Source organism: Bactrocera tryoni, chromosome 1 (genome assembly GCF_016617805.1).
Source record: "Bactrocera tryoni isolate S06 chromosome 1, CSIRO_BtryS06_freeze2, whole genome shotgun sequence".
Classification (NCBI taxonomy): domain Eukaryota; kingdom Metazoa; phylum Arthropoda; class Insecta; order Diptera; family Tephritidae; genus Bactrocera; species Bactrocera tryoni.
This window is the reverse complement of record NC_052499.1, coordinates 73,398,755-73,426,424: the sequence shown is the minus strand read 5'-3', so window position 1 is coordinate 73,426,424 and position 27,670 is coordinate 73,398,755. Positions and strand designations below refer to the sequence as shown.

Below are 27,670 nucleotides of genomic sequence, written 5' to 3'. Positions count from 1 at the left end.
CATGTCATAGCAAAACTAGTAGTAAATAAATTATGATTACCAACTAACCAGTAAGATCTAAGTCCACTGAATACACGATATGTACTTTCATATTCGAACATACTTTAGAAGAAAATATAAGAAAAAAGCTTTAATAGATCGCAGTATTATTAAAATTTTTCCACTTTCAAAACAAAATAAAAAATTCTTCTTTAATCATATACATACATACAAATATACACATAAAAAATATTTCCATTTCCCTTAACACCGACACTGGGCTGAAATTACGTCTGGGTCATTGAAAAATCGCCATGACTTCACATGACGTTTATACAGTACATACATACATACGTATGGCATGCATTTGTGTATGTGTATGTGCATTTGGCTTTCGTGGCTCAAGGGAATGCCACGAAGTACAATATTTGCATGACCTTTCACGCTGTTTGCAATGCAATTTAGCGCTCAGGTAATTTACATAATTAACGGTAAAATAACACGCTCACCATGTTACATTACATTTGCCGATATAAATTGGTATATGTATGCAAGCATTAGGGTGAGGGAATTCATAAGAAACAACTATGCAATTGTTCAACACTCTAAGCTATGCTGCAGGTAGCGGTGAAATTTAATTGTTAGTAGAGGTGGAGACAAAAAACGGTAACTATTGTAATTAATTATCGTATATATGCATTAATATATTTATATATAAGTATATTACAACTATTAAAATCGATTTTAACAAAATGAAAAATATTACAAATTTTCTATAAGATTGGTAAAAGTTTTGAAACTATAAAGCTTTAAATTTTGGTTGAAGCTAACAGTACGATTTCAGTGAAATTCCCTAAAGCTTCGAAAGCTTAAAGCTTACATTTTTTGTGGAAGCTCACAGCACAGTTGCATTATTATTTATACTTTCAGTGAGATTAGCAAAAATTTCGAAAGCTTATCCTTTAGTTTTTAATGGTACTTGCTGTGAATTAAGTGAAAGCTTTAATTTTGTATGCGAACTCACAGTATGGCTACAGTTTAATTAGTATCTAAACTGTAAGTGAGATAAGTGAGAGCTGTGAAACTTGAAAGCTTAATTTTGAATGGAACTTGTAGTGAAATTAGTGAAAGCTTTAATTTTTTAATGGAGCTCGCAATCTGATTGTATTATAATTATTATTTAAAATTTCAGTGAGATTAGTGAGAGCTTCAAAAGCTTAAGGTTATAATGAGTGAAAGCTTCTTAAGCTTAAACTTTAATTTACAATGTATGCTGAAATCAAATAGCATTATGAATATTATTCAATAATAATCAAATAACATTATGAATACTATTCAATAATACGAGTGAAAGCTTCAAAAGTTCAAAACCTGGTTTTGTTTGGAAGCTCAACGTCTAACTTTACTTAAACTTTTTAAGTTTAAAGCTTTACTTTCCAATGGACACTCGCAGTCAAATAGCATTATAAATAAACGAGTGAAAGCTTTGAAAGATCAAAGCTTTTTTGGTGAAAGCTCGATGTCTTAAGCTGATGTTGGAACTAACATAAGACTTAATTTATAACTTTTATTCAAAGAAGAATTTCATGTAGTATATTGAAGAATAGATTGGATGTTGTTAGTTTTTCAATTAATTATCTACCAGCCAAGCTAATTGTAAAAATAATTGGGCACACCCTAATGTGCTTATTTGTATTCATTCGCTTTACTCATTGCATATCTAAGTAAAATGTGAGAATTCATTAAAATTGTGCTCATTTCAAAAATGCGCTGAGGATATGCGAACGAATGCACGCGAGAAAACTGCGAAAAAATAGTTTGCTTTATTTATAATGTTGTTGGGTTTTAGAGCAATTTTTAAAGAGGCCATAAATGCCTCCTAAGTAAGCGTGTGTAACAGAATTCAATTAAATAATAGAAACAATTTTTGTACTTAGGAAATGAGTTATTGATTTAAAATGCAAATTTGTGAAAGCTTCACAGCAGGCGAGATGTACTGTTGGCTATATTTGAAAAGAAAAGTTTAATTTTTATATAGGTAAAATAATTTGGGCACAGAAACTCAACCTCTCGGGCATGGACTATCACATTGTATCCTGTGTATCATTAACATAAATAAACACGAGCGTTATGCAAGGTGGACATGATGGCGCGGAGCAAAAACGAATGAGTCAATGCAATGCAATGAATAGTCGAGTGAAGGCAAATGCACAAATTGCATGCGGAAATGTTGTTTTCTGCAACGGAGCAGCAACAGAAGCGCTGCCCCGCCCAATGTGACCCAGCGAAAATAAAACATTTGCTAGCGCGTAATGACAGCAGCGCGCAAATGAAAATTGCAAAATTGAATACAAACACACACACACACATACATACACGACGCTGCTGACTAAAGTGATTCAGAGAAAAACGCGCTAATAAAGTGAAAATGGCGCATGTTGGCGCGCATAGCTTTCCCAGCTGGCTGAGCAGGGGATTTAGTGTGCATAATAACTTCCATAGAAATGCCGGTTTTCAGCGAGCGCGTTGCCTTTCACTCATATAATTTCGTCAATTGACATTTTTCTGTTTTTTTTGTTGCTTTTGTATTTTGTCCTTGTTTTTGGTTGTGGCATTGCCGCCCAACGCAATTATTTTTCCACACTTTCGCTGTAACCGCGCGAATGCAGGATGCATATGTATATGTCGCGTTGCTTGCATTTGCGCATGCAGTAGTATTAGTGTCGTTGTTGTTGTGTAAGCTTGAATGCAGCGCTCATATTCATTTTCATGACAGTTGTGCGACTCGCGGCTGCATACTTCTGTGCATTGACCGCAGACACGCTCGTAAATACCAATTTCAAAATGATGATTTCCAGCGTTGCCAACACCCAAACAAATACAAGCACACATACACATACATATATGCATTTATGTATATATAATTTTTTTAAATGCAATCGCGAAGAAAATAAAAACAACTGGCAAACATAAACATCGCATAAGCAAACAAGCATTTAAATGCGCAAAGTGGTCGGGCGTAATGACACCGAATTCCATCAACTAACGGTCGCGCTCAGTAATGAAGTAGCGGCGCGTATTTCATTTTTGCTATGCAATCAGAAATGATATTTTTGGTTTTGTGGTGACTATTTGGTGTTAAGTGTTTTGGGAGTTTCAGTTATTAGTGTTCTCTTTTTAACACAAAACACTCTTTCAAATTGGCATTCAAATATTTTTATGGTTTAACTATGTTAATAATATTAAGTGGAATATACCTCAGGTTGTGTTTCCCCATGGACTATGCAGACCAGCATTGCCTCGTGTCCTTCGCCGGAGAAGACTATAGGACGTTCAACGGATATTTCTGGTGGATCTGAAATTGAATAAAGATTGTAAGTATCTTCTGACAGAGTTACAGATAGTAGAGATAGTTTAAAAGTAATATATTGTTAGTAATCGTACTTTAAATGAAATGAGCCTTCATTGCTTTATTTTAAAACTTTTTAATACTAAATATTTAGTTTTGTGTTTGATGGAAATAGATTTTCCTGCTTTCTTTTGCTTCAACCTTCAATGCAATCGTAAATTCAATGTCAATCTTAATCTCAACATCAATCTCAATCAAAAACTCAATCTTATTCTAAAATTCGAACTTAATATCAACATCAATATCAATTTCAATATCAATATCAATATCAATATCAATATCAATATCAATATCAATATCAATATCAATATCAATATCAATATCAATATCAATATCAATATCAATATCAATATCAATATCAATATCAATATCAATATCAATATCAATATCAATATCAATATCAATATCAATATCAATATCAATATCAATATCAATATCAATATCAATATCAATATCAATATCAATATCAATATCAATATCAATATCAATATCATGATCCATCTCAATCTCAATCTCAGCGTTAACCTTAAACTCTCAACTTCACCTTCAATCTCAGTCTAACCTCAACCTCAACCTCATCTATGAGCCTCACGTGTACATTAAACACAAACCTTAACTTAAATTTCAACCAATTTTTGAGCTGAGTCGGATTTTTCATTTATTTTCATACTTATTGACCATATATGTAATTTCTCTATTTTCAACCCTACCTCTAGAAGGTTTTTACCTCTATCTCAATATATCTTCAAGGACATCTATCTCTAAACTTTCTATCCCTAGTTCACTATCGAACTCATATAATTTATTATTTTACAACAACATCAAATTATACATACTTTATTCACATGAATAACCATTTTTCTCAACCCCTTCTCCATATAACCTCCATTAACCATAAAAATTATTCCCAACTCCCTCTCAAGCTTACTCACAACACAGAGCTTAATTTTAATCTCAAACTTCAATATTAATATCAACAGTTCTATAAATTTCCATCTTTTCCTCCATTTCAAGCTCTTTTCTTGTTTCCATGTTCACCCTTTTTTCTCTCTCTCTCATCTTTCCTCACACTTGCTTCCCTTTTTATAATTTTAAGAGCCATCTATTGATACGTATGCTTTCATATCTAAATCTATGTACTACATATATATGTCAATAACCATATCTAAATGTCTTATTTTATCTCTCTCCCTCTCTTTGTTTATTGTTTGTTTCGCTATCAGAATATTAATTAGCATATTTGACCTTTTCTTATTATACATATATTTGAATCGCAAGTACTGTCTATATCACTCTCTTTCCTTATACACAATTACCTCCATAACCATTTCAATCTCAATTTCCACAAAACTTTTCTAAAACTTTTCAGAAACCGAACACAGTCTTGAAGACATACTGCAACTCTGACTATTTTTCAATATATGTCTAGTAATAATTCAACCTAATAAATAGTAAAAATATAAATACTAAGCAGCAACGTTTTCTGAAATGAATCCAATACTTTCGGTCCGATTCGCTAATCGAATTTAACAGACGGCACTCACTCTCAACCAGTGCTGCCAAGGAGCAAAGTATTTACACAATTATAAACAGACGAATTTACACAGACCTCCATACTATCACTTGGACGAGAAGTATGCGTAAACGCATAACGAACCTCTGCATACGAGAGCGCATAAATAAATAGGAGAACTTTTCATTTGTGCTTGTCCGACGGCGAGTATTTCACCGCATGCCGACCTCATACCTCACTGTTTCGATTTTTTCTCGTACTATTTTTCCTTCACTACATTATATTGTACAATATTTATTGAAAGCGATTTTGTTCTGCTCTTTGGTTTCGCAACTTACATAGGACATGCAGGACGACTTGACTGGATGCCGGTTGACCGACTCCGTTGTTGGCTGTACAAATGTAGACGCCGCCCTTGTGCCGGTCCACGTTCTCGATCGACAGGATGTGCGAGTGCAGCTTCTCCTCGCCTGTTGGAGCAAATCGGGAAAAGCAATATAAAAAACGGGACATGTGAATAAAATAAATTTACTGCCGTGATGGAATAACTGAGTGATTGAATGATGAGAGGATGTGGAGTAGGAGGAAATGCACCACGAAAAAGGAAGTGGTCGATATACGAAGGATGCTGGAATTGAAGAATGTGGCATGGCAAGCTGTTGAAGTAAAAAAATGAAATTAAAACAGAAAAAAAAAATAAATAAATAAGAATTAAAAAAATGGAATAAAGTAAATATAAGCAAAAAAGAAAAAAAATACAGGAAACCAAAAGTAGAGCGTAAAATGCATGCGAGCAGAGTGAGCACAAAACAAACAACAACAATGCACCAATTGAGCTGCGAGAATGTGAGTCAATAAAATTGAATGGCACTTTTAATTAAATCAACTGACATCAGTGCGCCTTCCACAGAAATATGACAGACGAAGTGTGCTTTTAGGCTCTGTGCCACATATTTCTTACTTTTATTTATATGCAGCGTTATTTATTTGCTTTTTGATAAATGCAGCAGCGTGTCTGATGCACAGGGCGGTGGTGAGGATATTCAAGCTCTATGCACCGTTGGAAGTGCGTAAGTGTGTACACAGGAAGCCAAAAATTCAAGTAACAAAAAAGACACTTCATAAAATGGAAAAAAAATAAAATAAAAAATATAAAAAGTAAACTGAAAAACTATAAGAAATAAAATAAAAGTCCACAAAATATTTACTTAAACAATAAAAAGGAACTATGAAGCACAAAAGGGAAGCGCAAATATCAGACAGGAACTGCGGTGGTAGGAAGATGACTATGCAAAGTGTGTTTATTTGAAATGTTTTATAACTTATTCAAATCTTACCGTTGGGCAAAATATTATTCTTACGACTCCAAGTTACGTTCGGCGTCGGATTACCGGAGGCCGAGCACTCAATACGCACCGACGAGCCCTTTTTGACTTGCAAATGTCCGCCGGTGCTAATGTGATGGATCCTTGGTGGCACTGTGCGAAGGCAGAGCATGAAAATACACAAGCAAAACAACAGAAGAACATTAGAAATATGCAAAATAGGCAAATACAAGTAAGAGGCAAAAAATAGAGCAACGTAAGGCAACGCAACAGGAAGTCATGGCGTATACGCAACAGCATTTTCCTACGATGTGTAAAGCAAATCAGTTGGAAAGGGAGGCGGTCGAGTGTGGCGATGACACTGGCCACATTCCAAGCCCAGTCCAGATAAATACAAATGCGTGTGCATTTACATTTTATTTGTGTTGTTGCTATTTGAAATTATTATGGTCAGCAGGTCTCCCATAGACAGCAATTTAATTCAATGTTTGGGAATTTCTAAACGCAACTAAAGGTTTTGCCGCAAAAGTCGTTTGCATTAAAGGCAATATTGTTTCCGGCCCACATAAATTCACAACGCACGCACACATATACAAATATACATACATACGAAAATAGCTGCGCATGATAGCAGCGTTGCTTGTATATGTGTGCAGCTGTTTGTTTGTGCGGAAAATTATTTTACAACTGTTTTCAAATTAAGATTTAAGGGAAATGTAAAGCCCAGTACAGCCGTTTAACAATTCCTGCAATTTCATGTAAATTACTAACATTTTTGCATAACGGTATCTGTGGGGTTTGTAAATGGCAAGTAGAAAAATATTTGACCTATTTGAGGTTTAAAGAGATAGAAATACACTATTTCTATGGCACTATGTATGCATCTGTACTGTTAGGCATAAATATGCGACTTATTTGAAATTAGTTCTTATTTGATACATATATTTTGAGCGAATTTTCCTATTTTTAATTATGATATTATTTTGCTAGTTTAATATTTAATTACTTTAGGGCTAAGCTAATATAAATTGTCTTTATAATTTATACCATAAATCGTAAAATTAAAAGACTAGCATATATTACTGCATATAAGATTGGCGTGGTTTCACAGCTAATTGTGAGTTAAAAGTACTAGCTCTTTTTGAAAATGTTTTAATTAAAGTATTGAAATAAAATTTCAAGAAAAAAAAAATAGTAATATGAACTCATGAAAATCCTTCTGCAGTGAAGTGTGTTGAAACTTGAAGTATGTATATACTTATCCAATAAATAAAATAAAAGTAAAGAATTAAAAATCTTGATATTTTTAGCTTACATATAAGGGTACAAGAATACCCCCGTCTAGGATTTTGAAAAAATCGATTTTTTTGCATATCTTGAAAGTTTAGACTTTCCAAAATATGACCTTGGAAAGATTTTTCAAAATTCGACTTATTTTCAGAGATACAGACGATTTTGTGACGTGGCGTCCGCGTTCACTAGAATTGTTTCCTAAACTTTAAACGCATTTTTCTCAAAACTGACTTTTTCGGAACGATACCCACGATTTCTCAGGTTCTACTGGACCGATTTACTTGAAATTTTTATAGAGTCTTCTTTATAAACTTGTCTATGGTTGGAACTAGCCCCATCCCCAAATTTTTATTTTTGTTATTTTTAAAAAATTCGAAATAGTCAGAAAAAGTGATCCAAAAAAAAATTTTTTCAGGCAGTCGCCATTTTGTGAAACAAAACTTTTCCCACTTTTCCGTAATTCCGGCCATTGCGACATTATTCTAGATTAATGATCTTTTTTTTTGGTTTCAGATAACTAGGAGTGTTGAAATCATGGGTATGGTCACGTGGAAATTTTTAGAGACCCCTCACTTCGTCAGCTCATAATTTTTGTTTTTTTTAGTTTTTAATTTTTTTCTCCACTCTTCTAAAATTAACAAATAACTAATAAAAAATGGATAGTAAAAATTTTAATTGCCTCTTTTTACGACATTTTAAAAATTACCTGAAATTCATGCTTCTAGACCAGTATACCCCCTTAAATAAAATAATATTTGCGTAAAGAAAATACTCTGAAATTTAATATAGCACACATTGTTTTTGTCATATGAACTTTTTTATGATTTTGGTTTAAGCTGGTATACCCAAATTAACACACCATATATAATAGATTTATTTTGTTTCAATCAGCTTCACTCTACATATTTGTTTCTGACCTCATAACTGTCTCTTTCTTAAATAAATTCAATATACGACTGCACAACTATAGCATTCGACTATCTCACATAATAAAATATATAAATTTGTTACATCGTTAACATGCTAGTGAAAGTGTTTTTGTTATGTGTGTGGCGAATTAGCTGCTAAATCTCAGCGTAATTTTATGTACGTAATTAAATGAATATTAAATATAAGAATCAAGATAATTTCTCTGTCAGGCATCTGCCATTTGATTTACCAATGATTTGAACACAACCAAATGCTCAGGCAAGTGATTATTATTTATGTTTGAATCAAACAAGCAAGTCCAAACATACTCCCCAGTAGCCAAATTTGTCTTCGGCTAACAGACCTAACCTACAGAGTGCCAAACTGTCTGCGCCTAGAGATGGCAGCGGATTTGTATATACAAGTATGAAAGAGAAATTTCAGCGAAGCAAATTAAAGTAGGTCCACAAATACGGCAACTCATAAAGTTTAAGAGCTGTGAAGAAGAACTGAATGATCAGAAAAAACTCAACTAGAAATGTTTTGTGAACGTTGTGCAAAATTTTCTATGAAACCATATTCGAAAAATTTCAAAGGGTTAACTAATTAAATTATAAAGTCACATAAGGCTTTGGGGTGTAATATGTCGTCTTTAGAAATAAATTTGCTATATTCTCAATTAGAATTATTTGCGGCAAGTTTGTGTCCAGTGAGTAACGTACAAGGAGAAGATTACATCAGAACATTTATTTTATGAAAAAGCGCTTTCAAGGGAAATGGCGCGCAGAAACAATAGCAGATTATTGCTGGAGACTTATAAAAGACCTTTCGAATATTCACAAAAATCATAAGTATTTTTTTAATATTAAGCAAAAATTTCTTCAAATGTGGCTGATGTTTGCAATTTTTAAGAAAATATATGCCCTAATGTCACAAGAAAATGTGCTAATTTTTTTTATTCACATATTATTGTTTTGAAGCCTTAGTACCTTGAAAATTTGATAAAAGTTTTCATGTGACAAAACAAAGATAAACTGTTTTAACCAGTGATATTGTGGATATTTCTTAGGAAAACTGTATTTATTTATGTAAGAAAGAAAATGCACAGCTATGCAAATTGGGCTTCTTAATAAAATCGGGAGAGTGTCAGTATACTGAAACTTGGGAAAGCCTTGGAAAGCCTTGGAATCGAAAGTGTGCGGTCTTCAGCAACACTTGTCCAAATGGCAGCAATATTTTCATTACTTCAGCTGTTCTTTCTCTTATTGGTACTTGAATATTAGGTAATGAAAATGCACAGACGAAATATTCAACAGTTCGACGAATAGCGAGCACTGGTGGATGATTATTACGACCATAAAATGGCAAAAACACAAGAAAAGTTGCAATGTCACAACTTTGATAATAAAACTGAATAATTTTTAAACGTTATTTTCGTATATATCTCACCATTATTAAATGCTGTACATTATTGAATACAATGAAAGAAAAATTGCAGATCATGGCGTTTTAAAAACGGCCGAAATAACACTTAGATATATTAGAGAACCCAGTATGTCTATGCATATGCTTAAGTATATACTTACATACAAGCATATAGAAATTTTATGTAATTTTTAGTATACCGACAGGCTGACAGGCAGCTGCGCAGCTTTGCATGTGCATGCCAATCCCTTCTCCAGCACCCAAAATGAGCGCACACACTTGCAGGCGTAATCTTCTAAGGGATCATACGCGTTTATTTGTATTAGCGCTTATCCAACATTTACGACATGATAATTTATAAATTCTTCGAAATATTTTCAATTTTCTATATTAGGTTTTAGTTTGCCGTAGACACATGACACCATCTTCCTGCCACTCTGCCAGCTTGACGCTGCCAATCTGTGCGCTTCGCTGCTGCTTTAGTTCGCCTGGTCCTAGTATGTGGGATTTGCTTTTTCACTCTCTTTTTCTTTGTTTTGGGATTTTAGTTTGCTTGAAATTCTGAAACTAACCCCTCTAAGCTACGATTTTCCCCTAAGAACCAAAGTAGTTTAGTTAGGAAGAGTGAAAGAAAAGTAGTGTAGACCACATTGCCGAACATGCCGCAGCCGAGACAAGGCAAAGTTTTATGACAGGAAAAAAGTGCAAATAAATAGATTTTACTTCATTGTTATGTGAGTAGACGAAATTATGGAAATTTTGCATTGGCTTAGAGATAATAGAAAAGTTTATATGAAGCTGATGGAGCAAGGCAGCACAGGCCTTGCTTGTGGTGCACTGGAAGAAGGAAAGTTGTAAGAGAGTTGAGCGTTGCAACCATGCAAAGAAAATTAATGAATTAGTCGAACAGTTATGGTTTAAGAAATTTATTTTCTGTGTTGAAAAAGACGTTGAGTAAAAAGTTTTTAGTTTTAAAAAACTCTGAATTTTTCCCCCCGATTGTATCGGGTTACTCATACGCCACGGCAGCCTTAATTAAGCGCTATGAAAAAACGATATACAAAGCCTCACAAAAAAATTTTCAAAAACCATTAAAATTAAGAAATTTATATAGTTTAGAATATGCAAGTTGCAGAAATTTGACGCTCTTGAGATCAAGCTTCTACACTTTCTTAAAGTTTTCAGTGCTTGCTTTAATGACAATGCAACAATAAAAACAAAATTATTTAAGCTTCGCACTAAAAATTACTTAAATTATACACAAAAGTGAACAACAAATACAAAAAGTACTAACAACAACACCACTACCATACAAACAATCCCACAAAGAGGGCCACAGCGAGACCTAAAATGCGGCGAACTGAATTAAACCGCATCGGCAAATGAAAATCATAATTAAAATGAATTTCCATTTGATTTTGTAAAGTGAAAAGTCAATAACATTAAATCAAATTTGTGTGCATGTACTTGCAACAGCAAATAAACAACGGCATTAATAAGTGAAACCCAACAACAAAACCAACCATTTGCGTGGTAACTTCCGAAAATGTGGTCTGTAGCGTGAAATACATCATTGTTCAGCAATAATGAGCGGCCGCAAAAATACCCACACACAAGCCTACATGTATGCCACATGTGTTGCAAATGTGTGCATGAAAATGCCAGAAATATTCGAAGCGCGAAAATTGATTGCAATGAGTGGAAAATTGCTTTTAAACAATTTTCAATGCATTTTTCGCTAATATAGCGTATGGCGGCAGGCTGAAGCGCAATATTTCAAAGTAAAAATCATTTATTTGAATTTGAATGTAAATTTCAACTGGAAATCTTCAAATTTGTTTCGAAATAGTTTAGCTCGAAGCAGCTCTGATCTTTTAAATTGTCACTTTGAGCACGTTCGCTAAGCTAGATCAAAATCGTGATGACTTTCAATAGAGGTTTTCTCCAAGTGGTAGTGAAAAAGGATTGCTCATAAAAACACTTTCTCAGGCACACATATTCAGAATATTGGAGTTATAGAAAAATAACTAAATTACACCAACTTTTGTGAAAACGCACGAATATATAATGTCCACAAGTTCAAATGAAGCTAGAAGCTTATGAGGACATACACTAGGCGGAAAAATTCTGCATACATGCTTGTATCCTCTTTTCTTTTGTTAAAAAATAACTTGTATCATCGTTACGTCGCACGCAAGAAAACTTTCACATGGCAAGCCTGGGAGTTTTTTCCGATGAGAGCAAGTTTTGCGTCTTTGGAATCAAGGGGCGCAAGATTGTCTGGCGAAAAATGGGCACGTTACTAGGAAAACTTACAGCCTACTGTGAAGCATGGTGGTGATGAACCAATGAAATGGGGTGCATGGCTGGTAATGGTGTAGGCCGGATGGAATTTATAGAGTCCACTGTGGCCAAAGAAAAAGGAAATTTGAAGCAAATCGCAGAAGAATTGGGTATAGAAAGTGACTATTATTTCCCCACACGTCCCCAAGCAGCTGCGAACGCCACTGCAATCGCCAGATTTGAATTACTGGAACGAAAAACTCGCTAACGCACAACTATATCAAAAGCTCAAGGATGTACTGCAGGAGGAATGGGCTAAAATCTCTTCGAGAGAAACCTTAAAGATGTTGATCTAATGCCAAAACACTTCTCGGAAGTTTCAAAACGTAGGAGAGATCCAACTTTCTATTAAATTTTTAGAGCAACTCCAACTTGTACGCAAACTTTTTCTAATGGATTTTCTAGTAGTCTGTAAGTTTTTTTGTTTAAATGTTATTGTTGGTATATTAATCACTTTTATTTCCATAAAACTATATTTTTGATATCGTTTAATGAAACGAAATAAATTTAGTTTCATAAAAATTCTTTAAAAGGCTTTTTTCAATGAGTTGCTTTGGTTGGTACCGTGTACGCAGACTTTTTCTGAATATTATATAAAACAAATTGGAAATTAGTTTATATGTCACAACTGCAAAATTAGCTGCCGTGAAATAAGTTCTTGCTCAATTTGCATGAAACGAATGCAGCATTAGTTCAAAAAAGGTCAGATTAAACTTTATAAAACGTATAAACATTAACAGTTATTTGCGGAATAAGTCTAAAATAAGTTTTCATGAACTCAGTGAAAAAATTTATTACTCATTTCGCCAACTAAGCCAATCTCAAATAGTTACTATTGATTAGCGCCGCACACATATGTCTACGGAACACACCTTGATACTTCCATGGCCCCGTTAGCACTATGTTGATCTTTTGAAAGAAACTCATTTTAAATAATGTGGCAACACAAGGTCACACAGCAGTGCATGGCACGCAATAAATGCGAACGGGCGTAATGAGAGGCGTGTCGGCGCATTCCACCACTTATTAAGACAGGTTGTCTGCAGTCTACGTTCATTAGTAGATTGACGTTTATTTTGTTTCTTAATTTTTGGTGGAAAGCACTGCACGCAGTTGAACTCATTCAAGTTTTAAGTTGACGCCAATTTGCATATTTGAAGAATTTAACTTTCCAAACTTTCGCAACTGGCTGGCAATTCAAGAGTTTGCGTTGCCAATTTCCAACTTTGGCTGCAGAATGATTCGCTATATACTTATAAATTTATATATATGTATATATGTATATACAACAACTACATTGACATGCTGACTGAGTGAGCGGTTAGTGAGTGGAACGACAGGGCGTGGCATGCAATTATTGCAACATATGTTGCCGTCAAATGATAACAACTCGACTGTGATTTATGGTCTGTGGCTAAATGAACGAATGAGAAAACATGCCCGGACAGTTAATTTGCCGCAAATGTACACCGGGCCGGCACAACAACAGCAAAACTCAAAAATAATAACAACAAAAAGTGCAACACCAACATAAAAGCAGGAGCCCAAATCAGAAACTTACAAATATGTGTTTGCATGTGTGTGTGCGTGCCTTAAAAATAACGTACACATGTGTGCGTGTGTTTGCAGGAGCACTAACTACACCACAATCAAGCAGCCGGCACACACTTGCAACTACATAAACATGATGTAATGATGGTCCACTTGACACTTTGTGGATATTCTGACATAAATTAACAACAGCAATAAGCAAATGGCACAGACCAATGCAGGAACGGAGCCAGAAAAGGAGTGAACATGAGAGAGAGAGAGAAGCGTGTGCAAGCTATTCGGTTAAGTCATTTGTAGGCCGAGAGTTGGTTCATCATGCCGAACGGGGGTATTTGTTAGCGCACGATTGGGTGTGGTGTAGCTTAGCAGGCGACAGTTGGCTCTGGTTTACGTTAAATAACGGCAGTAATTAAAATTACGCAAATATGTTGTAAGCACAATTGAGGAATTTTCCAGTTACATATGTAACGCTAGTAAAAACAAGAGTTCGGAAGTTCCTAGCTGTGAAGATCCGTATATATAAGAAGGATTTATGCTCACTTGCCGTAGATGTGTGTGCGCTTCAATTTATAAGCCGAATTATGCGAAAAGTTACTCCTTAACTTTGACTTTTAAAGGTCATAAATTGAAAGTGAAGAAGAAATAGAAATACATACATATACATGTATACAACTGTTCTTTATTGTTGCTTTTACATGATAACTCTTGGCATATATGTATGTAGTTTTTTATTTATTGCTATAAATATTTGTTGTTTGTTGGGTTGCGTAGAGATCAAGAAACCCCAATAAGTATATAAATATAAATACATATATATTTATCAGATTTAAGCGATATTTGCTGGAACCTTTTTTGCGCTTAGTCCATGCATCTTGAAATAGAAATATATAACAAGAAATTTAATAATAAAACTATACATAATTTAAATGTTAAGTTTGGTTGATAAAAATAAATTTGTCTGTAAAAGGCTTTAACCTTTCTTTCTTACGAATGAAACTAACTCATTACTTTTCCTTAAAACTCGATGGAACGAGCTACCTGGGTGCAAAATTGCAAAAGTCATGAAAAGGTAGAGCGGAAGTACATAAAGTTTCTATGGGCAGTCGATAGAAGAGACAGGATAGCAACATGATCTAAATACTAACTAGTCACTGTCTGGTGGTGACGCACGCCGCAGGATGGGGCTGACAGATCGAGAAGACTGCAGGAAATATAAAAACAAGGCACCAGAGAAACAATGGAGGATTTCAAGACTACGCTGTAATCATCTCGGGTTCTCACGGTATGATACATTGGAGGAGGTATTGATAGTGAGGTTACAGAGTATGTTAAAATTTGGGTCAAGCGCAAGCATCCTATAGGATTACAACTCATCATGGACCTAGTAACTGAACTCCATCTGGCATGGCAAAGGACCAAAACTGGTCTATGCGTGGCTCATTGGCCTACCTGATTATCTTAACATAACCTTTTTTCAATAAGTTTCCAATTACAAGTAATAATGTAAGCTTGCCCGTCTATAAAATAAGGGGAACTAAATATTACATAGAAATTGTCGTAGAACTCAATAAAAATTGTAAGTTACGTATACGCACTGTGAGACAAATAGGAATCATTATATACAAACAATGTACCGGCAGTAGAGTTTAGAGCTTCTGGCGGTTTTGTCGGCACATACATACAAAATTGAGATGCTATTTCGTTTTGTGCCCGTATAATGTCAGAATCACTGCACGGAAAAACGAAAAAAATTTGTGCAGCTATTCCTTAGACCTTTAGAAGGTCCTAAAGAAGGACTTGTTTGTAAAATCCCTGTCAATTTTGCAATATATATATTATAACTCAAAAATGGCTTAACCGATTTGGTTGAAAATTGCTCAGGAGGTAGCCTAGAACTAAGCGACGGTCATCGGGTACTTTTTTTATCGTTTTATATTGAAAGTCAAAACATTTCATATATAAAATAATTATATTTCAAATCATTAGCATGCGTTTAATATTCATGTAGGAATCATTTGAATACTTTTTTGCTTCAAAAAACAAAATATCATCACATAGCTACTGCCTGGGTACAGTAATTTTTGTTTACATACATATACACATTTGTATGTGGATTATATGATTATTGTTAGTGAACAAGGCGGTGTTTTCTGGGCACTTCATATGGAACCGGCAAGGCATTTACAATATCATGGCTACTTGGTGAGCTGATGAACGAACGATGAACAGACATTCATAACAGACCAAACAGATTGTGTAACATAAAAAAAAAGTAGAATAACTACAGTATTGAGAAAAAATTCAATCGTAATTTGAAAGGAGTGCATAATATCCTCAACAATAGCGCAATAAAGATATGATGCGAGTCTCAAATTTAACGCGCACGAGTTATGGAACGTAATCCTTATAATAGTAATAAATATCAAAACAACCTTGAGTTTGAATACCACAACCACTTTATCTTAAAACCAAGCACATGTATCTTAGCAAAAATATATAAATAATCAGGTGGTGATTTTGGTTTGGAAAGCAAATAACGTCCTGAATGTCCAAATCTTTTGGAATTACATAAGAAGGCATTTCAAATCGTTTAAAAGCAGATTAATACAGTCCAATGCAAGGACATAAAGAGCCAAATGGATATAAGCTATGAGACCTTGAAAGACGATTGTGAATATTAAAAATGCTGCTTGAACCTACAGAAAGAAGTCGCGGGATCTATTAGAACAACCTTATAGGCAAAACAAGATATATGCAATCTGCCTAGCCAGCAAAATCCACGGCAAAGCCGAATATTCTTGAAGCCTAGGCAGTGATATGTATTTAGTGGGATCCTAAAAACGTGCTCTGCTATGACCTTAGAAGCTCACGACTAGACACGATACAATAACTTTTCATCATGACCACGCTCAGCCTCGTGTTGTAAGAAATTTTAAAAACTATTTGAAAATTTGCGGCAGGGAAATGAGTCTCACTCGCCTCATAGTCCAGATCTTGCCACTTCTGACTACCATTTGTTTCAGTCGATGTAGAAGACCTTCCCTGGAATACGGTTCACATTAAGACAGGGTATCAAAAATTGACTTAAATAATTAAACTCTTGATGCAGAATCCGTGACTTGCTAGAGAGCTGGAAAAAAGGTAGAGCTTAAGATTCGCAATACTTTGAGTAATGCTGTTGTATATGATTTTATTAATAAGCGTTCAAATACAAGAATGTCCACAGAGTTATCAGAAAAGCATTCGTTATTAAAGCAAAATACATCAAACGAAATCTATTTTTCGCGGTTATTTAATTAAACATTAAATGTTATCAAAACCATCTTATAACCACCGACTTTGCTTAAAATAATTATTAAATGCTTTTTCGAAATTTTCAAAAAACATTAAAAACTTCTGCTCTTTGAAGAAAAGCGAAAAAATTTGATAACAAAAGCTGCGCCAAATATCAATAAGAAATATTCGAAAGAACTTTCCAACTAAAATTGCTTGTAATGTGCGCCGTACAAAATGTATTGTTTGTGTTGCTGTTGTTATTGCATTGTCGTTGTCGCACACAAATTCTCGATGAAGTTTCAGCTTGTGGTCCGGGAAGCTGCCACACTGACTCGCTAAGTGCTTGAGTGATTTTCGCAGCAGTCATCAAAGCAGTAAACCATTAAATTTGATCAATTGGACTTTTTACTTTTGAACTTTTGTTGTTTTTCCCAAATTGTGTCTCTTGCTAACGACATGACCAGACCGTGCAGCAGCTTACGGTTAGTGGGGGTGGCGACTTGCTGGTGACCGACCGCATTAGTTTGCTACTTCTAACAACCAACTGTCGCCTGCCACTCGGGCCGTCAGCGACGCAATTTTTTCTGCAGTAAATATTCATAAAGTCGATTGAGACGAATAAACTTTTCGAAAATGAATGCATTTTATTATTGACAAAGGCCAACCGCACAACTATACGCGTTGCCAAACTTGCCACAGACGTCGCCCGACCGACTGCATATTTCATGCGAATATTTTCGTTGCTGTCTGTGTCTATCGCATGCTGCTGGCATAGTTTGATTGGTTGTTGGTTTGCTGCTTTTTTGCTTTTGCTGTGCTATTATGCTAATAAAATTTGTTTTGTTGTTGTTGTTTGTGTTGTTTTATTAAGAAATTCATAAGTGTTTGCCAGACATTCGTCTTGCGCTTGTTGCAGTCACTGGGATTCTGATGGACTCTTGCAAGTGGTTTGGAGTAAAGTTAGGTTAAATAAGGAATACTTTTCGAGCTTTAATTTGGGAACAAATCGGCTGCTTTCGAAACGTATTATTTTTCCGTGCCTTCCATAACGTTTAATTTAAAGAAAGTTGGGATACTTCGGGCTAAGATTTCCTCCAGCGATGGTCGAACTTCTTTTCTGTCGCAGCTGATATAGATATTTGGCCACCTAACTCTGTACAATAACAACATAGGTTATGCTGGCCTCAGACCATACTTCGGGCAAAACTGGCGTTAAATTTACAGAAAATACTTAAATTGTTGTTGTAGGTGATAGGATTCTAGGAGTTTCAATTAGATCTTCGAAATTAGAAGAGATGCATATCTATATTCGCTGAAGATCTGTGGATCTGACCTGGCATGCACCATGCGCCAAATCTTAAGAAAGATCCGCGACACACACCATCTCTACCCACCAGTAACTGCCCGGGGGAAGCAGAGGAAAAAGAAGACCTCTACTCTGTCGGAGAGATCAGGTGGAGAAAGACCTGGCTTGACTTGGTTTCTCGAATTGCCACGAAATTGTGAAAAGAAGGCACGACTGCCGCGCTCTTTTTATCTCGAGCGCGTAAGCGGGGTCTATGCCCCTATATAAGAAAGAGAAGTAGAAAGATGGATCTGAATTATCGAAAAACTCACTTAGGACGGTTTGAGGAAAAAATAACAGCAACAGTAACAATATTTTTACGCAGTGGAGGGATCTTAAGACTTTAAGTTTCACTCATTGTTGTTGTAATGCTATTTTAGAACAACAACAACAATATACTTATCTAAGTGTTGGCAACTCTGCTCGGCATAATTAAGAAAAACTACCGCAAACAAAGTAACAACTTCATTGCCCTAGTCGGTGTATCAATAAAAAATGCGCCCTCCTCCCCCTCCAATTTCCACTGAATACACAAGTAGCGCTTTAAGTAATTAAATGTGCGACGGAATATTGCTACTTAAATGTTTAACAACGATTTTCGGCGTTTCCCGCATTTTCCCATTATTTTTATTTGCCCGATTCCCTTTTCGACGCTATGGTTCAGTTCGCTGCCCCATCATTTTCAGCGTCACCGAGCCGTGTGCCACACTCACACACACATACATGCGCATATTTCCACATTAACCGAACTTTGTTTGCTCGGTGTCCGGTCGTTCGATTCGCCGCTCGTCCAGCGCTGCCGCCGCCAGCAGTCACATCTTTGGCCATCATTAAACAATAATTTTATCTTTTCGCTACTTTTGTTTACAGTACTCATCTCTGAGTTGCTGTTTGGTTTTTGTGATTGTGATTGTGTCCCCATTGTTGCCGAAAAATTCCTACAGCGCAAAAACTTTTGTTGCTCGCCGACATTATTTTTTCATCATCAGTGCACAAACTGAAAGTAATTTACGCTCCTCATAAAAAGTCCGGCAGCACAAAGCAGAAATAGCACGGCGAATGAAGAGCTAAGGAGGAAATGAGCAAGACTTTCGCAATGAAATTCATACTCGTGCGGCGCTCAGCGCCCTAGTGGAGCTACCGAATCTAACTGCCCGCTTCCGTCAGTGTGTACGCTTGTGTGTATGTGTGTGTTAGCGATTTTTGGCATTATGGCGATTCAGCTGCCCTCTCTCGCAGGCGCGTCCATAAAAAGTTGAAAAACATTTGATATTCTTCTGTAGTTTTCTTTCTGTTGTTCACTCTTTTGTTTTCAGTGCTTGTTTTGCGTGTTTTTGTTGCCATGCTCCCACATGTATGTATATGTGTTGTTGTTTATGCTATGGTCCAAGTTTGACAAAAAATATGATTATTATGTTGCTTAGTAGTTGTGAAAAAGTTCAATAGCCATTACATTCATGGTCATTACATCGCGCACACAAACACACATGCCCACGCGCTCAGCACATGTGGAGTCATTCCGACAGAACCATCCGAGCTTGGCGTCCGTGTGACGAAGTTTTCAATAAACACGAATTCGGATGTGGTTTTTCGCTCCCAAGCTACTTTTATGTGTGCCTCTCTGTCTCTCTCCATGAAACTCTTCGTACATTGATGTGCATGTGAGTTGGACAGTCAGTCAGTGTTTGTCACTCCATTAAATGAGCATTATGTTGTAGAACTCATGTGTGTTTCCATTTGTTTAAAAAATATTGCCTAGTACATATTAGACCTGTAAGCTGTAGTACCTTTTGACATATTTTCGGTATTGAGACAGTTATAGATTGTATTACTCGTGCTTTCTTAATGAGCGGGTATTTCTCTCCATGTATCGCTCAATAGTTTTGCTGTTCTTCTTTCCCTTTTTAAGATGCTGAGGATGCTGTTATTAAGATGCAGCTCAAAAGTCTAATACAAGTAAATCGTATGAGAAATTATGCCGTTAGTTACAAATTTACTAAATTTTTGCTTTAGAATTTATTCTGATTGTGCTGTGGGTGGCGTGCAGTCGCTGGAGAAGAAGCGCAGTAAACTTTTTTACTGATAGATTAAGGTTTTAAGGGGAGTATTCTTAAGACCACTAGACCACTGTGGTGCCTGTGAATCAGAACTGGCAGCCATCAAGATGAATTTCTCCAAAGTGCGAATTTTTGGGGAAATATGCATCTACTCCGATAGAAAAGCTACTACAGAAGTCTTGAGCTCGCTAACAGTGAAAGCGAAGTGATGTCGGAAGTTGTAAAGCCGGTGAACTTCTCAAAAAAGCGCCAAAACTTTCATACGAGCTCAGCAAGCGTTGGTCGCCAGTCAACAGTTGTGGGGTTGCGAAAGCCTGCTGGCTCAGAATGAAATATAACATGTCCATTGAACATTTATCTCTCAGCTTATTTTGAAGCACGCTACTTGTCATAGTTGCAGAGAGGAAGATGATGTCAAAACATCTACACACGACACGTTCTACTTAACTGTTTAGCTTTCGCCAGATAGTTACTACATATGTACTTTCTACGAATGCGGTGAATTGGCTGAAATATATATTGGCCATCTTAATAAATGTATCGTAATCTCTAGAAGTTTTGTGGATATGTGATTATATCTAGAAGTTTTGGGCATCACAACGAACAAGCGCCAATAGCATTCCAATTGGGCTTATTCGTTGCTTCACGGGTAATCAGCCTATTTACCTAACCTAACCATCCTGTTTGGAAGTAGAAGGTAATAATACCTTCTGATTCTGAATGTCTGTTCTAGCACTACAGAAAACCAAGCTTATTCTTTAAAAAGTCAAGTGAACATAGGAATTTTCCTAGAAATAGTTGATCAGCTTACTTCATCTCAGAAGGAATAATTTTAGGAAAACTTCGTAGACAGATTCTCATTCATTTGACTATACATAGCAAATAGCTGCCATACAAATTGAAAGACTGATTATTGCCTAAAGCAATGGCCAGATCGGATTACCATGGCCTATACTGCTATAAAAACGATCAAAGTTCTTAAAAGGAATATTTTGAATTTTCTAAGGGTATCTTTCTGTGCAATCAAAGTTGACGTGTTTTCTTCTTTATTTTGTAAGGATATAAAGCATATGTTATATAATTTCTTGTAAATGTTACTGCCGCTTAATCTCTGGCGGCGTTTTGGGTAGCGAAATGAGAGAAGTAACCGGTAGAAACCAATATCATCTAATAGAAACCTAGCCTTGACTAATTTAGAAAATAAAACTCTAATGAGAAGAAGTTAAGAAAGAAGTTTCGTAGATTATAAGTCTGCTTCACTAATTCTTAAATATTAGAAAGAAACCTTGACTGACTTCAGTAGTGGCCTTAGTATCTTTAAACTGGCATTAGAGACAAACGAAAACGCATAAATCCTTTAACTACATTTGGTTCAGGATAACCCTAATATGTCCACATTTATAGTACACCCGTATATTATATATTATCTTGCTTATCCAAAGAACTAGGGAAGAAACCCGTCTATTTCACAATTACAGTTAATAAGATGCCGGGTGTTAAAAGTATCTGGCAATTAAAATATTTTCGCACTTCAATTCACTACTTTAACGCCAAGCGCAGCAGAAGGCAGCACAGATGCAGTGGAATATAGTGCAATCGTGGAGATTTGAATAGCGAAAAGCTGCTGATAAATTCATGCGCCGACTTTTGCTTAAAGCGCACAGCGAGCAGAAGTCATTTGCATGCAACAGCAAACGCTCGCAGCAGCTACGCAAAGGCAATTGCAATGTATACTTGCCGCTATTGTAATTTTGCGCGTGGCAAACGCATTAAATTCAATTTTCCAGCGAGAGCCAGTGCAGCGCCTGAGAGCTGAGGGTTTATGCCGGCGCCGTTGCACAGCTGCGGGCAAAGAATTTCGCCTAAGCTAAGAAGTTGAGCTGAGCGCGTGGCTTGAGTAAGCGGAAGCTGAGGATAAGCATGTAACAACGACAACAACAACAACAACAATTGCCAAAACACTTTAATGCAACGAGTTTTGGAGCAAAGCGCTGAGCGCTCACTATCTGCAAGCAGGCACTTTTAGTGTTGTTGTTGCAAACGCTTATTGCTGTTGTTCTTGTATTGGTGTTTGCTGCTGGCATTTTGTGCAGTTTCTTTTATTCCTTGCTGATAAGCATGCCGTACTTTAGAGATTTGAGATTTTCGCCTTCCTTTGGCGTATCCGCCAGAATCTCCATGCAGCACTCTTCTCTCCGAGCTCCACTCGAAGGCAACTAAATGTACTCGAGCAGCAGCAGTCAGCAAAAGCAATGGAATCCCTGGTGGAGGCACTGAACACACATACACACAATATATTCGAGATTCAGGAATAAAAGAATGGGAATGAAGAGTTCTTAAGAAAATTGTGAGTTTGTGAGAGTGTGTGTGCGTGTGAGTGCACCGGGAAGGATGAAAATAATAAAAGGGAAAATGCCTTCGGGAAATATATGCAAATTATTCATCAATTCTGATTAGAAGTTTTACAACAAAGATGCTGCCGACGACGGCTCTAAGCACACACACGCACACAGAGACACGTACACATATATACAGCAACATATTTACAGCTGTATATATACTCGTATGCATGTAGGTATATATTTACCTTTTCTCCTCTTCACTTTAACTGTAAAATCCCAGTCAAACTCGAAAATAAGCAAAAATGTCTGATGTCGAGATAAAACGGCAAAGTGAGACGCAAAGCGAAGCAGGCAAATGAGCAGAGTGGAAGCGTATTTTAAGAAGCGTGATCCTCTTTGATTGGGGTTTAAGGCTCTGGGTATACAAAGCCACTCCACCGCGCTGCTTAGCGACCATCTGTAGCACACATGTGTTGCCATGTGTGTGTGTGTAATTTATTGATTTCGCAATTTATGCTGGCGGCATCACTAAAACACACACACGCGCAAATATACATTGAAGCTGGTAACGCATTTAAGCACATAAATGCTGAACTTCAAATATTGCTGCATTGACTTTTATGCGCCGTTGCCTGTTTCATTCTTTTTATGGTCATAAGTGGTGGCAAGTATCCCTTTGTCTTTGTGGCGCCCGGCGGCCACGTGGAGTGTCGTAATTCCCCACCGATTTGCCACATTTGACTGTTTATTATGCGGCTTACTGGCCAGTCTATTCACACATACGCATCTGCGCTGCTCATTTGCATAAGAAATGTGCGCCAATGTAATGATCGATGTGGTTACGAGGCCCCTGTAGGAATTGCTTGAGTACAGAGTGAAAAGCCAATATAATTCTCACATGTCTGACAGATAGATGGCGCCACTAGCATTAATTCTGCATGATTTTTAGTGAGTCCTAACCTTCAAAATCCTCGAGTATCAATTTGACAGCTCCCCAATTATTATTTTGTGAATTATATCATTTTGGGTGAAGCAACTTTTGTTAGTTTACAAAAAATAGATCAAAAGGAATTTCGTCTGTTGATAAAGTACTGCATTTTGAAGGGAAAAAATCCAGTTTAAGCAGAAACTTGGCTTGATGGCGAGTTTCTGGTCAGTGTCCCATGAAAATCAACAATCAAGGATTGGTATTCTAAGTTTACACTTAGTGAAATGAGCACCGAAGGCGGGTAACACAGGGGACACCCAAAAGAGGTTGCTGCCGATGAAAACATTAAACAAGTTAGTACTCTAAAAATATCAATTGAACGTTTATATCATATCACTCACTTTTGGTCAAAAGCAACGAAGAGTTGATGATTCGGAGCAGTGTTTGGAGATGTTCAAGTGTAGCGCCGAAGTTTTGAATTATATTTGACAATGGATGAATCATAGCTTCATCATTTCACTCCGAAGTGCAATCGACAGTTAACCAAGTGGACTACAAACGATGAAGCCACTCTAAGGCGTGGAAAAACGCAACAGTCAGCTGCGAAGGTTGTGACGTCTGTATTTGACTACTTAAAAAAGGAAGGACCATCAACAGCGCCTATTACATAGCGTTTTTGGAACGCTTGAAGGACGAAAACTCCGAGAAACAGCTGCATTCGAACAAAAAAAAAACAGTGCAAAATACCACTAGTACTTAAAATTGTGTTATATGGTAAGTGGGCATGGTTGGTTACGCCAATAGTCCACTTTTTACATCGGTTCCAATAAAGACCTGGCACATCGTCACGGGCCTAGAAGATACACGCCACAGACAGTGTTTAGTTATTGATTTATAGCGCTTTTAGTAGTTTTTAACGCTACCGTTATATGGGGAGTGGGCGGGGTTATCATCCGATTTCATCCATTTTCAGACTGTCGAACGTCGAAATAGTTACATATTATAAGAAGTTCGGCAAGAGGGCGGGACTATGCCCACTTTTATTAAATTGTGCCCATAAGTGCCCTTTGGTACCGCGATCCCCTTTGCCAATTTACAGTTCTATATCATAAGTTAGTGCGCAATTTTCGTCAGAAAGTGTGTTTTACTATCTGTCGTTGGTACTACTGGGTATAAATTGGTTTAATTGCCGTCTGAGACAAAATTCTTGTGTTTCTGTAGAAGCGATTTCGAAAAGATTGGTTGTTCGAACTTATCCCTAATTTAAAAGAACTCTCCGGTTTAATTATTGAGGTGACTTAATGTATGCAGGACTCTTCATGTAGTCCAAATACATGAAAGTCAACCATTTTATAATAAGACATATCTTTTCTACAGCTTCAGATGCAAAATCTTCTTTTTTGTACTTGAATTTTCAAAGTCACTGTATTTTCGAAACATTCGCAATAGCTGTTACGTTTTGAACAAAAATCATTTACTGCAATTTGTCTTTTCTCTCTTCTTTTCTCTCTAGGTCTGTACCATTTTTGCATAATATTAATATACAATTTCAGTTATATACATATATATGTATATGTCCACAAATAATAACCCATCGCTCGAAATTTATTGCGCATATATTAATTATAGATGGCTGGCATAATTTTCGCTTTCGTCGTTGAAATAAAAAAAAAGCTCATTTCCTTGCCCACAACTACTCCCAAGTGGCATTTAAATGAAGGCGCCAACCGACGACTGCCTACTTGCCGGACATGGTCAAAGAACGCGAATACATATGTACTTGTAATTACACCAAATAGTGTTGGCCAGCGAGACTGCGGATAGCCTTTGGAGGGCACTAGGTGAAACCAGTGCTGGTGTGTCTTAGTAAGCTGAATCGATTAGCATAAGAATGAGCAGGAAAGTGCGAACGGAGTCAATCTGCAGATGACTAGATTACGCTTAATCGGTGGGTCAATGCTTTATTAATATGAAGGAAATTGGAAAAATACTAGCATGTTTGTGTTTGTAGGTGTATATAGCTATATAGCTATATAGTGAACTTTTGTGGACTTTAATAATATTCTACTTGTTTTTCGAACTTTATTTTTGGAACGGATCATTCATTATAGGCTTAATTATGGTTTCATAGAGACAAAGAAGTATGTATCTATGTTGAAAATCCGCTTATTTTACCAATGGCTCGCCTGTATGACTTCTTTTCAGAATAACTAAGTAAACAAAAACATTTCAAGTTCTTGGCTCACCATATATACCTAAAAAATCATTAAAAAGAACTTTTAACACTCATAATCAATCAATCTCGTATTTTTTGACTTATAATTGCTTATATAATATTGTTATCGAAAATTTTCAAAATATTCCACTAACTCAGAGCCAATAACGAACGGCATGTGAAAATAATTGTGACGAGAACAAAAATATCAAAAGTGTCAGCGAAAAAGAAACGCTTTGACAAGCCACCATGAGATATTGCGCGAGCAACGCTGTGTTCATTAAATCACACTTTTAATAAACTCACCACAAATAACAACAACAAAACCAAATACTAAATTCCGCTTGTTGTTGTTGCGCTGCATTAAAAATGCAAACAATTTTCCACACACCGTTAACTCAAAAATATGCAAAATTCTAACAAATAATTGCAACGCTGAAACACGCACGCGCACACACACACGCACATGGATGCCTGCCAAGTTCATTATCCTTGACACAATTGCATCAGTTGATCGCACGAAAATCCAGCATTGAATGCTTGTTGCGCTGCATTTGTGCGCGCGAGTTCCATCAATATGACGCAGTCTTCTGGAAGAGCAAATATGCGCGGCGGCATAACGGTATGCATTCATGTGAAAATTCGTTTTCGAAAAATTGATTATCATATTTGTTTGGCTGTGTGTGTGTATGTGTGAGCGCGTGTGTGCACTTCTAACAACCAAATGGCGTTACGCGACTGCGCCGAGGCAGCGATGTAGCGGAACTTGTTGACACACTTCCGGCGGCACTCATTCACTTGCCGCGGCAGATAGTGAGCATGCTGCAACGCACACACAGCCAAACATATGCACACATACATAAAATTAACTAACTGGCAAATGAATGCCGAATCGAGCGCACACGCAACGCTTTTCCATGCACAAAAACAATAAAAACAAATGGGAAAACAAAAACTTTAAACGCAGCAATAGAATCCATGTTGATATATGTATATACTAGTATGTAGTATATGTATATGTGCGTGTATGCAAATGACTCTCGACATTGGTCGTCTCTAATTAGACGCAAAATATTGTGTGTGTGTGTGGGACCAGTTGTTGAGCTGCACTACCTTGTTCCGCTCTACTAAGCCATTATTGCATAACAATTGATTTATATTTACAGTTATACTGTTTAGAATACTTGTTTGCTTATTTCGAGCGCTTACCCAAGATCTCGACTGTGTGCGTAATTTCGCGCGGCTCCATTGTGGCGATCTGGCAGATGTAGTCGCCGGCATCCTGTGGCACTGCGTCACGTATCTGCAAGTTGAATCGCTCGGCGCGCGACACACGTGGATCCGGTGTTACCTTCACATTGCCGGCGGTGAGTATGGCGATGCCACGCTTCCATGCAACCACATAAGGATCTGGAAGAGTATTAAAAAAATAATAAAAATAAATTTGATATACTTGAGTTATTTACAGTTATTATATGAAATTACAAAAATGTAGTAAGTACATATCGTTACCTAAAATGCAAAAAAAGGTATCATCAAAAAAAATCGAAATTGGCTTTTTTATTGTTTTTAGCTTCCGCTGTCAGATATTGCCAATATATAACCATTTTATAACCAAAATTCAAATTTTGTTTTAATAACACTGACCTACAAAAAAAATTGTTTGGTTTGGTGCAGCTCTGTGCGCATCAGTAGGCGGTATAGTAGGTAGGATGAACCATATTCCCGCTACTAGATGTTTTTTTTCTTCTTTCTTATGA

The 27,670-nt window shown here is 36.4% G+C and overlaps 1 protein-coding gene across 4 annotated transcripts in view; it reads right to left on the bottom strand.

Annotated features, from left to right (window-relative positions):
- LOC120782175 (protein CEPU-1) overlaps positions 1–27,670 on the bottom strand; it is a 499,499-nt gene that overhangs the window by 58,514 nt on the left and 413,315 nt on the right. For all 4 annotated transcript variants that reach the window (XM_040114313.1, XM_040114314.1, XM_040114312.1 and 1 more), the window contains 4 exons: positions 27,120–27,320; positions 6,239–6,379; positions 5,240–5,371; positions 3,237–3,334 (listed from right to left, as the gene is read on the bottom strand). In XM_040114313.1, the coding sequence (XP_039970247.1) occupies positions 3,237–3,334; positions 5,240–5,371; positions 6,239–6,379; positions 27,120–27,320 (572 nt within the window). The remainder of the gene's footprint in view (positions 1–3,236; positions 3,335–5,239; positions 5,372–6,238; positions 6,380–27,119; positions 27,321–27,670) is intronic.